The 17,928-nt window shown below is 42.0% G+C and overlaps 1 protein-coding gene across 3 annotated transcripts in view; it reads left to right on the forward strand.

Annotated features, from left to right (window-relative positions):
* Positions 1-17,928, forward strand: part of wdr90 (WD repeat domain 90) — a 30,328-nt gene that overhangs the window by 7,173 nt on the left and 5,227 nt on the right. For 2 of the 3 annotated variants that reach the window (XM_054768707.1, XM_054768709.1), the window contains 28 exons: positions 499-609; positions 1,212-1,357; positions 1,430-1,487; positions 1,660-1,778; positions 1,890-2,051; positions 2,135-2,250; positions 2,326-2,442; positions 2,924-3,159; positions 3,439-3,575; positions 3,838-3,968; positions 4,179-4,309; positions 7,972-8,133; positions 8,229-8,357; positions 8,615-8,748; positions 9,953-9,987; positions 10,070-10,186; positions 10,517-10,621; positions 10,712-10,791; positions 10,875-10,977; positions 11,058-11,179; positions 13,644-13,797; positions 13,903-14,093; positions 14,164-14,332; positions 14,478-14,601; positions 15,906-16,077; positions 16,856-16,978; positions 17,319-17,487; positions 17,558-17,688. In XM_054768707.1, coding sequence (XP_054624682.1) covers positions 499-609; positions 1,212-1,357; positions 1,430-1,487; positions 1,660-1,778; positions 1,890-2,051; positions 2,135-2,250; positions 2,326-2,442; positions 2,924-3,159; positions 3,439-3,575; positions 3,838-3,968; positions 4,179-4,309; positions 7,972-8,133; positions 8,229-8,357; positions 8,615-8,748; positions 9,953-9,987; positions 10,070-10,186; positions 10,517-10,621; positions 10,712-10,791; positions 10,875-10,977; positions 11,058-11,179; positions 13,644-13,797; positions 13,903-14,093; positions 14,164-14,332; positions 14,478-14,601; positions 15,906-16,077; positions 16,856-16,978; positions 17,319-17,487; positions 17,558-17,688 — 3,684 coding nt within the window. The remainder of the gene's footprint in view (positions 1-498; positions 610-1,211; positions 1,358-1,429; positions 1,488-1,659; positions 1,779-1,889; positions 2,052-2,134; positions 2,251-2,325; positions 2,443-2,923; positions 3,160-3,438; positions 3,576-3,837; positions 3,969-4,178; positions 4,310-7,971; positions 8,134-8,228; positions 8,358-8,614; positions 8,749-9,952; positions 9,988-10,069; positions 10,187-10,516; positions 10,622-10,711; positions 10,792-10,874; positions 10,978-11,057; positions 11,180-13,643; positions 13,798-13,902; positions 14,094-14,163; positions 14,333-14,477; positions 14,602-15,905; positions 16,078-16,855; positions 16,979-17,318; positions 17,488-17,557; positions 17,689-17,928) is intronic. The other variant, XM_054768708.1, reaches the window with a different exon arrangement.

The following is a 17,928-nucleotide window of genomic DNA, read 5'->3' on the forward strand; positions in this document are numbered from 1 at the left end:
TCATGGTGTATAATAAATGTTTCTGCACCATTATGTTATTGGCAACATGCTGAAAAACAAACTGGCAGGTGCCATGGACCAACATAAAACACACGGTAGGCAGGGCTTGAGAATCTGGGAAGAGATGCTCGCGGCAGCCTTAGCTTTGGTTTCTGCTCAGTATTTGGTCAGGAAATGTGCAAATGTAATCGTAATCATACAGAAAGTGTATTTGTAATACACTTCAATGCACAAATATTATTTATTTTATGTTATTTTTTTTCCATCATGACAGGTGTCAGACAGGCTCTGCCTCACCTGCCTCTCTTGACCGCACATTGCTTACTGACTACTCTAAAGTACATCCAAGTTTCATACTGTATTGTTCCGTAAGAATTGAGTTGAGCAAGTGATGGCTTTGAGGGGTGTTACTGTATATTGGAGGGTGGGTGTATATACTGACGCTGTATATTCCTTCAGTCAAACACTTATGGAAGTCTACTGTACTTAACATTTTAGGCCTTATGGACCAAGTCAGGTGACGCTGTGGTCTATCCATGTCACGCTATTGTCGTCTCCATGAAGATAAACTCTAATGAGCAGAGATTCTTCATCGGCCACACTGATAAGGTAAATTACTTCCTCTTCCAATGTGTGGCATGCTGACTTTGCATACAGAAAAATTTTAAATGCAGGGGACGACTTTGGTACACTGTGTGATGGCAGATGGTAAAACCAATCAAATTTAGGTATAGGTGAAGTGAAACTTACGACGGCCTTACATGAAGCACGTCTAGCTTGCACGAGTAGCATGCCACATTTACGAATCAAAAGCTACCAACGGAGGGCACCTGTGTGTCATGAATCACTTGCTCTGTAAGTACGAGACACTTGCAACCCCTCTGATACCCTACTTCCTCTATGTGCTGGACACGGGATGTGTTACGCACAAGGCCAATAAACAAGCTGCAGGCTGAAAAGTGCCCCTGTGCTGCACTTTGGATTACAACTCTGTTCTGCAATGAATACACACACTAACCACTCTAATGTATTGTGTTAACCATGAGTCTGTTGTAGTCTGCTTTGCTCAGCCTGAGGTTGTATTTGATCTAAACACATTTGAGAGACAACACTGCTGCCTGTCAGTAGCAACTCTATGATAACAGGGCACACTGGTGCGTATGTTCTACATGTGATGACTGCATTAAACATTCAAATGTGTATCCCTGCAGGTGTCTGCACTCGCTTTCAATGGCAACTCTACAATGCTGGCCTCTGCACAAACGGGTAATTACTGTGTAGTTCGAATATGGAACTACCTGAAAGGAAACTGTCTGGTCATGTTCAGGATGCACACCCAATCTGTAACCTCACTCAGGTAACCAGCTGTTATCTTAAATGTGTAGTAGTAGGCCCTGCTTTTTTTAAGTACTTTTTCTTTTTTTCACAGCTTCTCATACAGTGGTGGAACCCTTTGCGGAGTGGGCAAAGACAGTCACAGTAAAACGGCAAGTGCCTCAGATGCCTTGGAAAGCTTCAAGTGCTCAATTACACACTTGGTTTTTGAAAGAAGCAAAAGATGCTGTGCAACACTCGCATCAAACGGGTTACTGAAGTTGTCATTTCAAATGAAATGCTATATTTGTCTGGAATGGGGTTTTTTTCCACACTATTTCACAGTTGGTTGTAGTATGGAAGACGGTCAATGTTGACAGCGGTGGAGCAGTGAGCATCTTAGCCAAGACAAAAACAGATGTGGACATTAAAACCATGAAGATTGCAAAGTTTGATGATACAAGGTACCTGTACACTTGCTTGAAATTCTTAAAAACTCTTCAAATGTATTGTTAAGAGCATTATAACTATTAAATGTCACGCTTCTGTGATTGTATGTCGGATTGTGATTTCAGGCTGGTATCATGTGGTCGTGACAACATTCGTCTGTGGAGGGTGCGCAATGGCATACTGCGTTCCTGTCCAATTAATCTTACTGATTATAAATCATTGGACTTCACTGATGTGGCATTTGAGGAAGGAGACTCCCCTGATCAGCATCTTGAAGATCGAACTCTGTCAGAAAGCAAATCAATCTTCAACTCAGAATTTTTAAGGATCTAACTAAGAACTGTTTCCCTCTTTGGCTGTCTCACCTTAGATTTGCCAGCAGCCAGAGCGGCCACATCTTTGAGATTGACTACACCAGAGTTGTCATTAGAAATGTCAGGTGGTTGTTTCCAGTGCAGCAGCAGGAGAAATTGGCTTTTAACAAATGTCAGTGTTAAATATGGTGTAGGGAAGACATGTTTGTTATTCATAAACTAAAAAAAAAGAACTGTTTTCATACAGGTCATGGTATCGCCATCAACAGCATCAGCGTGTCGTCATCCTTCTGTGCCACAGGCTCTGAAGACGGGTACCTGCGGCTCTGGCCTCTGGATTTTTCCGGTGTCTACCTCGAAGCTGGTAGGCGAGCAGCAGAACATGATAAATATTCCCACTTTCAGGTCTTGATCTAATCTTTAATGCATGAGTGCTTGGGAGAGGGGGTAAGCTTGCACATTGGCAACAAATCAAGTGGGATTTAAAATCGTCACACAATGTTAATTATAATTAATTTTTTTATCAAGGAACCCTCTGTGTTCATACAAGAATGCTACATTCGATAGATGACTTATTTAAGTGTAAGGTGATTGATCAGTTCTGAAATCTTTTACTTTTTTTTATACACAAGAAAGCAAAGGCAAGATTGTTCACAGAACAGCAACAGTGAAGTTACAAGATCATAGCACTTACATTCAATGAGCTGAGCTGCTCACACTCACTGGGGGGCTTTTTTGCATGGTATCTAGGGATTTTTTATGTTATGCTGTCAGGTATGAACCGGTATTATACTCCTATATGAATATAACAATTATTATTTTTTTTTCTTAATCTAATTTTCTAGAACACGAGGGACCTGTAAGTGTGGTGTCTATATCGTCAGACAGCATGCAGGTCCTGGCCACCACCTCTACCGGTAACCTGGGATTCCTCGATGTGACCAGCCGGGGTTACAGCACGCTGATGAGGTCACACACAGACACCGTGCTTGGCTTCAGTGTTGATGGTATTCACCGACATCTCACAACCGCTTCTTCAGACGGCACAGTACGCATTTGGTCCATGGACTCCTTGCATCAGGTCAGTTTATCACATTTTATAGCAAGCAGGAATCAATAGGATCTCATTTCATCCAAGAGGCAAAAAAAATAATGTTCGTATCTCTTAAATGTTTGGTAATAATAACTGGAGCTATTATGTCAAGGTTAAACAGTGGGATGTATTTGTACACTGATCTTGATTATAGACCTTAGTCACACAACCACCCAGCAATCACAAAACACCCACCCTCCACCCTCTATTTTCCATGACCGTTACCCTCCACTGCTAAAAGACTGTCCTGTTGTCTCACATTCCTAGCTGTATGACTTTGTGTCGGAGGATAGGCCCTGCTCAGTTGCCTTTCATCCCAGCCAGCAGATCTTCTCTTGTGGTTTCAGCTCTGGAATTGTCAGAGTCTTTGATATCTCCTGTGGAAAGCTCATGGCTGAACACAAGTATGTATGACCACATTTTAAATTAAGCAGCATGATAAAAATTTGCATGAAGGAGACATGTTTTATTTGCGTCTATCAGTATGTTCATAGCCTTGATCTTAAATATGAGGCATGTTGCTGTATATGATTGACAGTTTGGATGTTTTGAGTCAGGCATATTGCATAGCGCTGACAAATGTTGTTTATTGAAAACGTAAACATCAGCAGACCGTGACGACAGTGATTTTTTTTCTGTGTGTTTATCGCCATCCCATTATAATAGTCATCATCGAGGTGATGTGGTTGGTCTTGCCTTTGCTCCCAATGGAAACTCGATGTACAGCGCTGGCTCCGAGGGCTCTCTCACACGCTACAACTCTTCAGTGAAAGACAACCGTGTGATCAGAGTTGTTGGTGTGTATACACTGTGCCAAATGTACAATACACCTAAGGTTAATTGATGTAAGAGATTAAACTTGACATTTTATACTGTATATGTTGGCTATCAACTAGGTAGCCAATTAAAATGTGGAAACCCTTAATCCCTTTTATTTTTTTAGTTAAGGTCAAACATTAGACAGACATAGAAACACTGATTTATTCCTTCTAAACGTGATGGTCTAGGTGGTGTGGTGGCCCGAGGCACTGGCCGTGCTCCAGATGCCCTTACAGTGAGCAGTGACAGCCGCTGTCTGGCTTTTGTTGGCCCCTCTGAGTACACAGTTACCTTGGCTGACGCTCTGTCACTAGAAGAGGTAACTTTCAGCACTGTTGCCACTTATGTACTACTATAATGCACTTTACAATGTGTTCCAAATTATTATGCAAATTATATTTTTCTGATTTTGCTAACAAGTCAGTATAAATTGTAGTCAGAATTTTTAAGTCATCAACCTTTAGAGTACAATTTGAATGTTACTGAACAAACCTCCCAAGGATAACAGTATTTTTTTTTCAAAATGTTATTGAACAAGTCTCCCAATGATAACTTTTTTTTCAATAACTTTTTTTTTTCCAAAAATAAAAACTTAAAATGCACTGTTCAACATTATTATGCACAACAGAGGTTCAAAGCATTTCACTGGTTGTTAAGAACTGAAAATTGTCATTTGTTGAATTTGCAGCATAAGGAGGTCATATTTACTGAAAGCAAAAGCTATTTCAATCACTAACATTTTAACAGGCCAAGTTACATGTTAACATGAGATCCTTTCTTTGCTACAACCTCTACAATTCTTAAATTTAACTTGTGAATTTTAGGTGTGTTTCTGCTTGAATTTCTTTGCAATATGCCAGAATAGCCTCCCACAGCTGCTGTTTTGTTGTGGTCTGCCTCCCGCCCTAGATTCTTTTTACTTGACGATGCTCCATAGGTTCTCAGTTGGGTTGAGGCCAGGGGAAAAAGGGGCCCAAACCATGAGTTTCTCTCCTTTTATGCCCATAACAGTCAATGACAGAGGTAGGTATTCTTTGCATTATGAGATGGTGCATTGTTATGCATGAAGGTCATTTTGGTACATATTGACGCTCTCTGGAGCCAGGCCTGGAGGAGGGGCACGATGGCGAGCGTCTGGTGGCCGGGCCTATAACCATGAGGCCCGGCCGGGCACAGCCCAAAGAGACAACATGGGTCCCCCTTTTTCAGAAAGGGGATTGGAGGGTGTGTTCCAACTATCGTGGAATCACATTCTTCAGCCTTTCTGGGAGGGTTTATCCAAGGGTTCTGGAGAGGAGGATCCGCCGGATAGTTGAATCACAGATTCAGGAGGAGCAGTGTGTTTTACAGTCTGGTCGTGGAACTGTGGACCAGCACTACACTCTCAGCAGGGTCCTTGAGGGTGCATGGGAGTTTGCCCAACCTGTCTAAATGTGTTTTGTGGACTTGGAGAAGGCATTCGACCGTGTTCCTTGAGGAATTCTGTGGGAAGTACTCCAGGAGTATGGGAACAGCTAATTCAGGCTGTTTGTTCCCTGTATGACCGGTGTCAGAGTTTGGTTTGCATTGCTGGCAATAAGTCGGACCCATTTCCAGTGAGGGTTGGACTCCGCCAGCCTCGCCCGGAAAAGGGTGGAGTGCCATCTCCGAATCGGGGATGAGATCCTGCCCCAAGTGGAGGAGTTTAGGTACCTCGGGGTCTTGTTCACGAGTGAGGGAAGGATGGAACGCGAGATCGACAAGCGAATTGGTGCGGCGTCTGCAGTGATGCGGACTCTACATTGGTTTGTTGTGGTCAAGAGAGAGCTAAGCCGAAAGGCATAGCTCTCAATTTACCGGTCGATCTACGTTCCTACCCTCACCTATGGTCATGAGCTTTGGGTAGTGACCGAAAGGACAAGATTGCGGGTACAAGCGGCCGAAATAAGTTTTCTCCGTAGGGTGGCTCACCTTATCCTGTAGAGATAAGATGAGAAACGCTGTCATCCGGGAGAGACTCGGAGTAAAACCGCTACTCCTCCGCATTGAGAGGAGCCAGATAATGTGGCTTGGGCATCTGGTCAGGATGCCTCACGGACACCTCCCTGGGGAGGTGTTCAGGGCAAGTCCGGCTGGTAGAAGTCCTCAGGGAAGACCCAGGAAACGTTGGAAAGACTGTCTCCCAACTGGCCTGGGAAGGCCTCGGGATCCGCCGGGAGGTGCTGGATCAATTGGCCGGCGAGAGGAAAATCTGGGCCTCCCTGCTTAGGCTGCTGCCCCCGCAACCCGATCTCGGATAAGCGGTAGAAGATGGATGGATGGATGGATGGATGAAGTTCACATACCAGTGTTGTTTGCTAATATTTTTTACGCCTGCGCTGAATTGTCATCAATAACCATTCTATTGATCCTGTCCTTGACTGTCTTTGCAAGAGGCATTCTTTCATTTTCTGAATAATTTCCTGTTTATTTTTTAATTCAGAGAATAGATGCTCTGATATATCTCTGTGTGGAGTTTGCATGTTCTCCCCTTGCGTGCGTGGGTTTTCTCAGAGTACTCCGGTTTCCTCCCACATTCCAAAAACATGCATGTTAGGTTAATTGGAGGCTCTGAATTGTCCATAGGTATGAATGTGAGTGTGAACGGTTGTTTGTCTATATGTGCCCTGCCATTGGCTGGTGACCATTCCAGGGTGTACCCCACCTCTCGCCCGAAGTCAGCTGGGATAGGCTCCAGCATACCCAAGACCCTAGTGAAGATAAGTGACATAGAAAATGGATGGATTCTTTCATGTATTCGCCATCTGTGAATGGCTTCCCCCTCCTTCCCATCTCAGTGTTGCCAAGTTGGCCATTTTCTTGCTAAATCTGGCGACTTTCCAAACTTTGGTGACTTATTTTCTCAAAAGCCACTATCGACAAATGTAGGGAATTCCTAATGTTGAGAGATTTTTCTGGAGACGTAAAAATTAAACAATATATTGTTCTGAACGGTGAGTGCATGGTCAGCTCCCACGGCACACTATCTGCCTCTCCTTGAGTCACCACCTCGGAGATTAGCGTGTCACGGGCTGCGAGCACATAGCTACAACGCGCTTCTCATTATAAAACAATATTGCTATGCTTTCGTTTCTGCGCAGTTACCTGCTTCAGACTCAACTCAAAACTCAAACGTCACCTGTTTTTCTCTCCCACGCAGTGAGACTCACTGCATACACTAGCCAACCTCCCCTTCCCTTGCTCATTCAATCAGCAGTCAGAATGCAGTCTAGATGCATTCACAGACTTGCGGTGAGTCGGATATTTCACATTCTTTTAAAAAATGCACATGTCCCCTACTCCCCTTGTTAAAAAGATCACCATGCTCGGCAAAGGAAGCTGCAACAAGGAGGCTTAAGAGCCGCAGGTTGCTGACCTACAATATTTGCTGGAGAAAAAACAAATCATAAAACTTACAGCTCCCACATCTGTAGCTAAATGACAGATAGTTGATAGAGCCTTAGTCTTTATATTAAGATGTGGCACGAAGCCCGCTTTTCTACGAAGTTGACCTCTTTGACGCGCAGAGCGTATATAAGTGGCAGGCTCTTCTAGCTAGGGTCGTTTCAGAGGAGGTATCTTGTCCATGAGGAAGGAGGTTTTTCATTCATGACATGATAAAAACCTGGAACTTCACACAGGATCGTTTGAGTGCCTCATCACTCAAAAGTTGAACAAACAAGTGAGGGAGAGGACAGGTTATTTTCCCTCGCTTCTGGTGGTCGGACGCTGAAGAGACACAGTTGTTGATTTATTATTATTATTATCATTGTTTATTTTTTGTAAGTATTATTTGTTTTTGTTTGTATTCATAGTTGTTCTTCATGTTCTCGCTGGTATGTGTATAAAGTAATGCATTTGAATATTAATGGATATTGAATTGACTGAAAAGAGCTGAAGAGAGCTTTCTTCTCCTTATGTGGCATTCTTCACGTTGCCTCGTATGTTTTCCTCCTCATCTAGTCTCTCCGTGTCGATGTAAGTATTTTGGATGCGGAGAGCAACTTTCTGGATTCTGCGCTGAAGGTCTGCTTCTCCTCAGCCTCCCCTGAGCATTTGTTAGTAGCTACATCTTCTAACAAAATCCTCTGGGTTAACACCAAGACGGGCTGTCTGCTCCGGCAGGTAACAGGCACACATAGTAGCTGAGTATTTTCTGTCCACAAAAATGTCTTTCCTGACAATGGAATGATTTAACTGACTACTTTTCTTCCTGACAGGTGTCCAAAGTGCACAAGCACTGGTGTTCCTCTCTGGCTGTGAGCGAAGACAGACGATTCTTGGTAACAGCAGGACACAACGCTGTCAAAGTGTGGGATTATAACATGCGGCTTCATATGAACTCACAGGTACTTGGAAAGCAATTCATTTACATATTTTAGACTGCCACTGATTCCAGTTTACCTACTTCTTTTTTCAACTCCTATTCACTTGTGTGTTTTACTAGTATGGTAATGTGATATTTATGAACATTCCTGATTTTGTGAATTACTGTATGTTGCTGTTGCTGTTCAGTTCTGTCATAAGTGTGCTTTCTTTTTATTGAACGTAAGGTATAGCCTTGTATTGTATCAGGAGAAACTCAAGCATGTCTTTTGTTAACCAGATGTTTATAGGTCATAGTCAGCCCATCAACCAGGTGAGCTTTACCCCTGGCCAATTGGGCGTGGTCTCAGTTGGGGACGCCATATTTCTGTGGGACTTCCTGGCACACCCTGTTGACTTGCTGCTTGCCCACTGGTACTTATCACTATTAAATGTTTGTTTTTTGTTGTACTGTATACAGTGCTGTGAAAAAGTGTTTGCCTTTGTCATACTTAAATGTTTCAGGTCATCAAACAAATGTGAATATTAGTCAATGACAACACAACTGAACACAAAATGCAGTTGTTAAATGAAACTGTTTATTATTAACCTACATGCTCCTGTGTAAAAAAGTGATTGCCCCCTAAACCTAATAACTGGTTGGGCCACCCTTAGCAGCAACAACTGCAAAGAAGCATTTGTGATATCTTTGAATGAGTCTCTTCCAGCGCTGTAGAGGAATTTGGCTCACTCGTCTTTGCAGAATTGTTGTAATTCAGCCACATTGGAGGGTTTTCCAGCAAGATTCGCCTTTTTGAGGTCATGCCACAGCATCTCAATAGGATTCAGGTCAGGACTTTGACTAGGCCACTCGAAAGTCTTCATTTTGTTTTTCTTAAGCAATTCAGAGGTGGACTTGCTGGTGTGTTTTGGATCATTGTCCTGCTGCAGAACCCAAGTTGGTTTCAGCTTGAGGTCACAAACAGATGGTCGGACATTCTCCTTCAGGATTTTTGGTAGACAGCAGAATTCATGGTTCCATTTATCACAGCAAGTCTTCAAGGTCCTGAAGCAGCAAAACAGCCCCAGACCATCACACTACCACCACCATATTTTATTGTTGGTATGATGTTCTTTTTCTGAATTGCGGCTTTACTTTAACACCAGATGTAATGGGACACACACCTTCCAAAAACTTGACTTTTGTCTCGTCAGACCAGTATTTTCCCAAAAGTCTTAGGGGCCATCAAGATGTTTTCTGGCAAAACTAAGAGGGCACAGCAGGGCAGAGAGTCTCAGTCGTGGCATCGTGAAATTCCCTTTCACACAGGGGGTGTCCTGGCTCTGTTAAGGCTAAGATACTACATATAGCAAAATTGAGACAAGCTTTTTGTTCTTTGTTCTTTTTGATCAGCAGTGGTTTTTGTCTTGAAACTCTGCCATGCAAGCCGAACACAAAACTGCATTTTGTGTTCACTTTTGTTGTCATTGACTATTATTTAAATTTGTTTCATGATCTGAAACATTTAAGTGTGACAGACAAGCAAAACATAATAAATCAGGAAGGGGTGGGGGGACACTTTTTTACTCCTTTGTATGTCCCTTATCTAATGGTCAAAATTCTCGTCTTTACCCACAGTTTACCATCACGATCCTCCTCTGCAGCCTCCTCAGGTACAGTTGGGTTCTTCGTTACCTTACCATTGTGACTCCTATTTATTTCACACATGATCTGATTGACCATTTAAAATGCAAGCTGTAGGTGAGGTACAAGCCTGCAATGGGATGCCTAGACAAAGTGCGCCTCTTCCCTTCTCTCCTCCACCGCCACTGGATGTGAGTGCCACGGACACCCAAGAAATCGAGCGGGAAGGTAATACCTCACTGTTTCATCAAACTCACTCGTCACCGTATTGGTAATATGACTAAACGGAATAATTTCAATTGACTCATAATGCCTTTGCCATGATTGACATGTAACTTAAGTTGTACGGATATTAACACTTCACTCACAAGTTGTCAAGTACAAATACTTCAAGTCTCCAGATAATACATTGCCAAGCTCCAAGTAGATCGGTGCCTCGCAACAGAGTTACAGCCATCGCCTGTATCAAAACTAGATTCAAGTTTGTAGCTGTGTTAAATGCCATCTTCAGGCATATTCTCTCACTCTCTTGTAATGCCGCAACCCTGTTCATTCCAGTCACAGCCACTGGTTCAAATCCCAGCTGTAACCCCAAGCCCGCCACATCCTTCCTCAAGATCACAGAACTAAGCGATATCACAAACCTGAGCACCAGTCATCAGGGCAAGTCCTCAACTTCCCTGTTAAGCATTAGAAAAAAAGAAAGGCAGTAATATTTTTTTATGCTTGTTCATAATCTTTGTCATTTTGTAGATTTGCCTGGAAAGAAGCTATTGCGCCCAGATTGTTATCGACACTTTATACCACGTTTTAACGATTCCACTCTTGATGAGGTAAAATCATTGATGCAAGCATATCTAAATGTATTACTTATTTTTCTGTGTTTTTGTTCAGTGAGATTGTTTCTGTTATCTAGGCCGCTATGACTCCTCAACCAGCAGAAGCAGGCATGAAGCTGAAAGCCGTGATTGGTTACAATGGCAATGGGCGGGGCAACATGGTGTGGAGCCCTGGTCAAGGTTACCCTAATGTTACAGTGTTGAAATACCAACCAATAACTTTTGCACTTTCTTGAAACTGTTTTCTTTTTGTGGTACAGGTTTATTTGCGTACTCTTGCGGCGGTGTAGTGGTGGTGGAGTACCTTAACTCAGGATGTCAGAGGCATTTTCAGGGCCACAGTGAGGAAATCTCTTGTCTTGCAGTCTCAAATGATGCTAAGGTACATTTCAGTGGACAATCAAAAGATAAGACTACTGTCCCATTAATTACCTTACAGGTGGCATGGTTGTCTATTATAAAAATGTAATTAGAATGTAAATTACAGTAAAATATGTAACACACCAGAGACAGAAAGCTGGGGTATAAATTGCATCATGTTGTTCCCACTCGGGTACATCTTTAGTCAAAGAAAACCAAATCTATGTACAGTAGTACCTCGCATAACATAAACCTCCTTTTACATAAATTCCACTGAACATAAAGAATTTGTGTAAAGTTTTTGCATCGTATTACAGAAGAAATTCCATATAACATAAAGCGTCAAGTCAATGCTAGTCTTTTTTTTTTTTTCAATCAACTTTATTAATGCCTCAAGTCGGTGCAAGTTCAGACTAACGCTTGGTGACGCCTTCTGACGCATCATGCTGTCATTGGCTGATTATCGGGGCACCGCCTCCGCTCTCATCTCATTGGCTGATTATCGGGGCACCGCCTACGCTCTCATCTCATTGGCTGAGTTAATACAGCACGTACGTGAGTTTGTGTGAGAGACAGGCTTGTCCCTTCAACCTCCTTCCTCTTTGTAGTTCCCCTGAAACTAACTTAAACAAGTAAGTTAAATTACAAATTAAAATTTTGCACACAGCATTATCGTGTAGTCCGTGTATGTTTGTCTGAGACCAGCTGACTCTTAGACTCTATGAGTTGCGTTTAGACTCAGGCTAGTCCTCCTCCTTCTTCCTGCCTCCACTTGCGCTCCTGATCAAGACATCTCGTGAACGGTACGATTGTTTTTGTTTTTCAGTTTTATTCATTTACAGTAATCTTATTTATTACCTTATTTTATATTGGAATGTCACTGTACTATGTTTATGCTAAAGTTTTCTTATAATATCCCACCATATTTGGTGGACTTTGAATATTTTGAAGTGCCAAAGGGGTGAGTTTGGGAAGATCTTGGAACGGATTAGGCTATTTACATGTATTTACGCGCTTCGTATAACATAAAAACCCTATAACATAAACGTTCTCGGAACAAATTATTTACATTGTAGGGGCGTCTACTGTATACACAAAACAGCAACCAAATACAAAAACTAATTAATGCAGTGGTTACAAAGGAAGTCACTATCAGGTATGGCTAGAAAGTGACCACAGTGATGGGGGGATGTACAGTAGTACAAACATTTCAGCAGAGAATGCCCCCCAGCGAGAAAATTTTAGGTCACTGCAGAGCTATATTTCAATGTAAAGTTGACCAAATACAGCCAATTAATAGTCTCCACTTGAAAGTGTCACCACAGACGAGCAAGTATATCCTCATTTACAGTGTAGACCATCAGAAACCAAAGAGATATCTGCTGAAATACTCTGCAGGCAAGTGTCTCGCATTTTGTAGCCAGTTTCTATTTTGAAGCTTTAGAACTTAATGAGTGGGTGGTGCTGCAAGAAAGAAAGCACTCTCTCTCTACGCACTCTCCAATTGGTTGGACAAAAAACATATTTGAGTCTTGAATCTATTTGTAAGTCAATTTCACCAGCAGACACATACATCTGTCTTTTTGCAGATTATAAACCCTAAGTCACATTAACCTTAAGGGCATACCATTCTAATAAAATAGCCACACATTTGACAGTAGTCATAATTAAGAGAAAGCTATCTGTCAAGGGAACATTTTCTGCTTCCTTCAAAATAGTCGAGAGACGAGACAGATTATTTGAGAATAATGAGAGGTACTTTGTCTTTCGCTCTATTCTGGGTGTCTTTGGAAATGCTGCAATATCAAAGATGTGCTGTTGTGGTATGTAAGTGCCACATTACAATGAGTACACGTCATGGTGTTCAACTTGCTCTCACACTTTCCACATTTTCAGTCATTTCTTTAATTGTATTTTTATTTTTCTTCTCTTTCATCATTGTTTTCATTTTCGCTCGCCTCTTCCATCTTCCCCCTCCTTCAACCAAACATTCGCTTCTTCCTCTGCATTAGTGACGAAAGCACACATGACGATTCTTTGAGGCAGAGAAAATTACTCAATTCTTTTTTGTAGTCAGGTTATTCGGATTACTCATGGAATTGTAATTGTTGAGGTGGTGGTATGTCCATGAGGTAGGTTTTTTTGTTTTTTTGTTTATGATGTCATGAAAACCTTGAACTTCAAAAACGACCGTCCGGTGGTCATAAACAGGCTAGGAATATCATTAAAAAGTCTATTTTGCAAAATAGGGCACCTTTAATACCAGGTTTTTCACGTGTAGTTGACTAAATATGTGGTGCAGCTACTTTCGGTATGGTTTGGTTTGGTTTAGTTTATTTGAACATGAAGGTGACAATGGAATACATCTCATGAATCATCCTTTCACAGTTCCACATGTCCAAAAGGAGTAGGAAGAAGCAAAGCTTTTACAGTAATAATGATGAAGCAAAGTTCAGATCCTGCATTGTTTCTGTTTTTCTGTCCAGTTACTGGCGTCTGCAGCCAGCAAATGTAATGGCAGAAGCCTCATTTGCATTTGGGACATCCAGAGTGGAGCTTGTCTGAATACCATTTCCTACCACAGAGCGGCAGTGCAGAGTCTTGCGTTCTCCAAAGATGATTGCTTCTTTCTCTCCGTAGGTTAGTGGGGGGGAAAAAAAAGTTCAAAACGAACATTTCTTATGGCAGTATACGAAGTGCTATTTTGGGACCTAAGATGATCTGCTCTTGACAACACCCTGCTAGGAGACTTCTCGGACCCAGTGGTGGCTCTGTGGAGCAGCAAGACCTTTCAGATGCTCTCTGGCGTGACCGTTTCAGGGCCGATTCACGACGCAGCCTTCAGCCCCTCTGAAGCCGCCCAGCTTGCCTGTGTGGGCAGCCAAAGTATATACTTCGGCTTCATTCACAGCAGCGGGCAGGATGTAGACCTCAAGGTAAATGACTACAGAAATACTGCGTCAGGCGTTCAAACACAAGGACTGATCACACCTTTCCGACTATTAGGTTATGACAGCGAGGGCACCAGCAGAGGTTGGCAATGTGGAGATGACAGCTGTATGCTACCATAACAATTCTTTACTTTTCACCGCCACCAACCGAGGACATCTTTGCGTCTGGGACATCAAGACACAGAGCTGCTTCATGACGTGGGAGGCCGATGAGGGCGAGATTGGTACATATTTTGGAAGTATAATTTGATGACTGTGTGGCTTTTTCAAGCATCTTAACATTTCTGCAACCCAAACCATTGCCATTTGCATGTACCTGTATACTGGTCCCCAGTTTCTGAAAGGGTATTTGATGTGGTTGCTCTGAAGGCATTCTGCTGTGTCGAGGGAACAGGCTGTTGACAGGCAGCAACACCCACTGGCTGCGACTGTGGGAGGTAGAAGCTGTGCAAGATATGACACCTCAGGTGAAAGCATTCAGCAGTAGAGACAGGTGAGTAGCAGCAGAGGCTTCATCTACTGAACAAAATCAGTATTTCAGCAGAAATACTGATTTAAAAAAATAAAAATAAAGATAAATTTTAAAAAATATTGTAGAAAAATCAAATATGGTTCATCATGCAAGTCAGGGCTTGTCCAAAGTATGGCCTGCGACTCATATTTTATTGTCCTGCAACAAAAAATAAAATCTTATCTTTTAATAATGATTTGGAGTGCATGAGAAAGTGGATAAAAATGTAGCACTGTCTTTGACCACATGGCCGTTTATTAACAAGTATAGTGCACAACACAACGTAAGTACGGCGCAAACTGCTCAGCCAGCATTACTACCACTGAAGAGTTAACATGTTGAATGTTACAAGAAATCCCATGAATTCAGTTAATTTTGTCTGTTTGTGGACCTTGATGGCAAAAGTTTGGACACCTCTGATGTAAGTGAAGACGAAAGTTTAATGACCATATTTAATAAAATAGTCCACTTTTCTCTTATATTTATGTAATAATTGTGTAATTATGTCCAATAATTTTTTTGACCCAACAAAAGGAGTCTGCTTGAGTATTACGTAACACCCCCCCCCCCCCCCCCCCCCCACACACACACACACACACACACACACACAACAGTTATTTGGCAAATTAAGCAGAAGAGATTAACCCTATCTGCTGCCAATGTTGGAAAAGAGGACTCTTGAATGCACACATATGAAACAGATAGGTCTTGTGTTTTTCTCAGGATGGACAGTAAAGTAAAATTACATGCTTACAAAAAGGTTATGGTGTCATGAAAGCATTTTACATCTTATTTATAGTTTTGTATTGGATTTATAGTATTGGGCAAATACACTCAATGGAATTGACATGCATGAATCATCTATTCAAAACAGCAAAGATTTTACAAGGTTGTTGCAACTTGGTTTCTTATTAATATTTCGAAAATAGTATGCTGCATGCCTAACAGTAAGACTCACTGACTGTCAAACACAACATAATAAATATAGCAGTGGTCTGCAATGCTTTTTATTGCAAGAGCTACTTCTACAAAATGAAAATGGTCAAGATATACGGTACTCATTTTTGTAACATTTATTTTCATAGCTTATTTCAGCCAAAGTAGACAGACGTGTCAGTAGTAATGCAATTGTTTGTAATCATTTTGGCTTTCATTCATTTCACTTACAGAGACTTTCCATGCACAGAGGCTAGTCTGTTTTTGTGTGCCTTATGGGCACTAACCGCAAAATGTTGAATAATGCCATCATTGCTGATTGTCTTTTGATCTATGCAACCATCCTGCAGTGGGAAATCGGTGGTGTTGAAGCGGGAGATAATGCTAGATGGGACTACGGTCAGCGCTGCCTTTGACAACACAATGGACATGGGCATTGTGGGCACCACTGCAGGTACTTTGTGGTACATTGATTGGTTGAACAACAGCAGTGTCCGTCTGGTCAGCGGCCACAAGAATAAGGTACCAATATTTTGAACAGCATAACCACATGTACTTTCCCTTGTGAGTTCTTATTGTGAAAAGCAGCAATGCTTTCAGTGCCTCAGCTGCTTGTAGTCCGGTTTTACATTAGTAGTTAGTTATCTGCCTCACAGTCACGAGACTGCATGTTCTACGGTTTCCTCCCACATCCCCAAAACATGTATGTTAGGTTAATGTTAGACTCTGAATTATCCATAGGTGTGGAAATGAGTCTGAATGGTTGTTTGTCTATATGTGCCCTGTTATTGACTGGCAGTCAGTCCAGGGTGTACCCTGACTCTTGTCTGAAGTCAGCTGGGATAGGCTCCAGCTCATCTGTGATTCAAATGACGACCAGCAATGTAAAAAAAAAAAAAATTAAATGGTTGGCTTCATTTGAGGCTGCAGACCCCACACTTCGTAAGAAGACATGCACTACACATGACACTCTGCTGATAACAGTGCATGCAACTGAGAGGCACACTGGCTGTATCTTTAATGTGTTTAGTTCCGTTAGCCTCTCCTTATTCAAAGCAGCTGCTGAAATGAAAGATTATTAACAGCCTGCCAGCTTGGAAGGTGGGAGTTGAGGGTTTTTACAATTGGAAAACAGTATGCAGCTCTTAACAACAGATCTTGTTGTGTTGGCAATAAAGTGTAACAGCAGGAAGGCAGTCTTTAATGTGAATAATCTGATTAACTCCTGCTTTTAAGTACTTTAAAAAAGCACAATGTTTTGAGATCAAGTTAAATAAAGCTTTTTTTAATCAACATATAGGTGAATGATTTGGCATTTCACCCTGATGAGAGCCACTTCGCCACATGTAGTGAAGATGGCAGTCTGAGGGTGTGGTCTTTCCCTGGTAATGAACTAGTGGTGCAGTTCCAGGTGCTCAATCAGGTGAGGACAAATCTAATTTTAGATAGACTAGAAACTTCAAAAACACATTTAAGTATAAGAGATCCTGCGATCGATCCGCCACCGATCAGTATTGGCCAATTTCTGTGAAAAGTATGTGATCGGCATATGCTAATAAATGCCTTTCAACCCTGATTGGAGCATCCCTACTAAGTATTTGTACTGACTAACTACGAGAATAGACAGTCATGCACAATCGAATAACATCCAAACTGTACCAAAAATTCTGCCTCTACAAAGATAATAATGCCTGGTTGTTAAATTTTACACCCAATTGTTGGTGCTTGTGTTGTTGTGTCAGTGTCTTGTTTGCTCTTCTCAGTCCTGTAGCTGCGTGTGCTGGAGCTCTTCTTCCAGCAAACAGCGCATGTCTGTGGCCGCAGGATACAGCGATGGCACCTTGCGCATCTTTCGGCTCTCCACTGCTGAAATGGAGAGGAAACTGCAGCCACATCACGTTGCTGTCACCGCTGTCCAATACTCTGCAAATGGTGAGGAAGAGCTTGTTGCTTCGCATGAAAGTTTAAACAATGGATAATGATTTATATTCTAATCAAACAGGTGATGTGATCATCTCTGGTGGGAAAAACGGTCTAATTGCTGTAAGTAGTGCCATGGATGGCACAACCATCCGTGTCTTCAGGGACCACAAAGGAGCAGCCATCAGCACCATTCAGTGTGTAAATGAACAGGTCAGATTCCACAAATGGATATTGCTTTCATTTTTATTTTGGCACAGACAACACTTAACACCTCTCCTTAATACTTGAAATCTGTGTCACTTGATGTGATACCACTTCATTCTATGCAAAAGTGCTTTTTGGGAGTGTGTCACGCATAATCAGACTTGTCATTTCCTCTGCTCGGCTCTCAGCAGCTAAAATGCACAAGATTTTTTTTTTTTAATCACTGCTCATTTCAACTGTCTGTTA

This window comes from Dunckerocampus dactyliophorus, chromosome 2 (assembly GCF_027744805.1).
Source record: "Dunckerocampus dactyliophorus isolate RoL2022-P2 chromosome 2, RoL_Ddac_1.1, whole genome shotgun sequence".
Lineage (NCBI taxonomy): Eukaryota > Metazoa > Chordata > Actinopteri > Syngnathiformes > Syngnathidae > Dunckerocampus > Dunckerocampus dactyliophorus.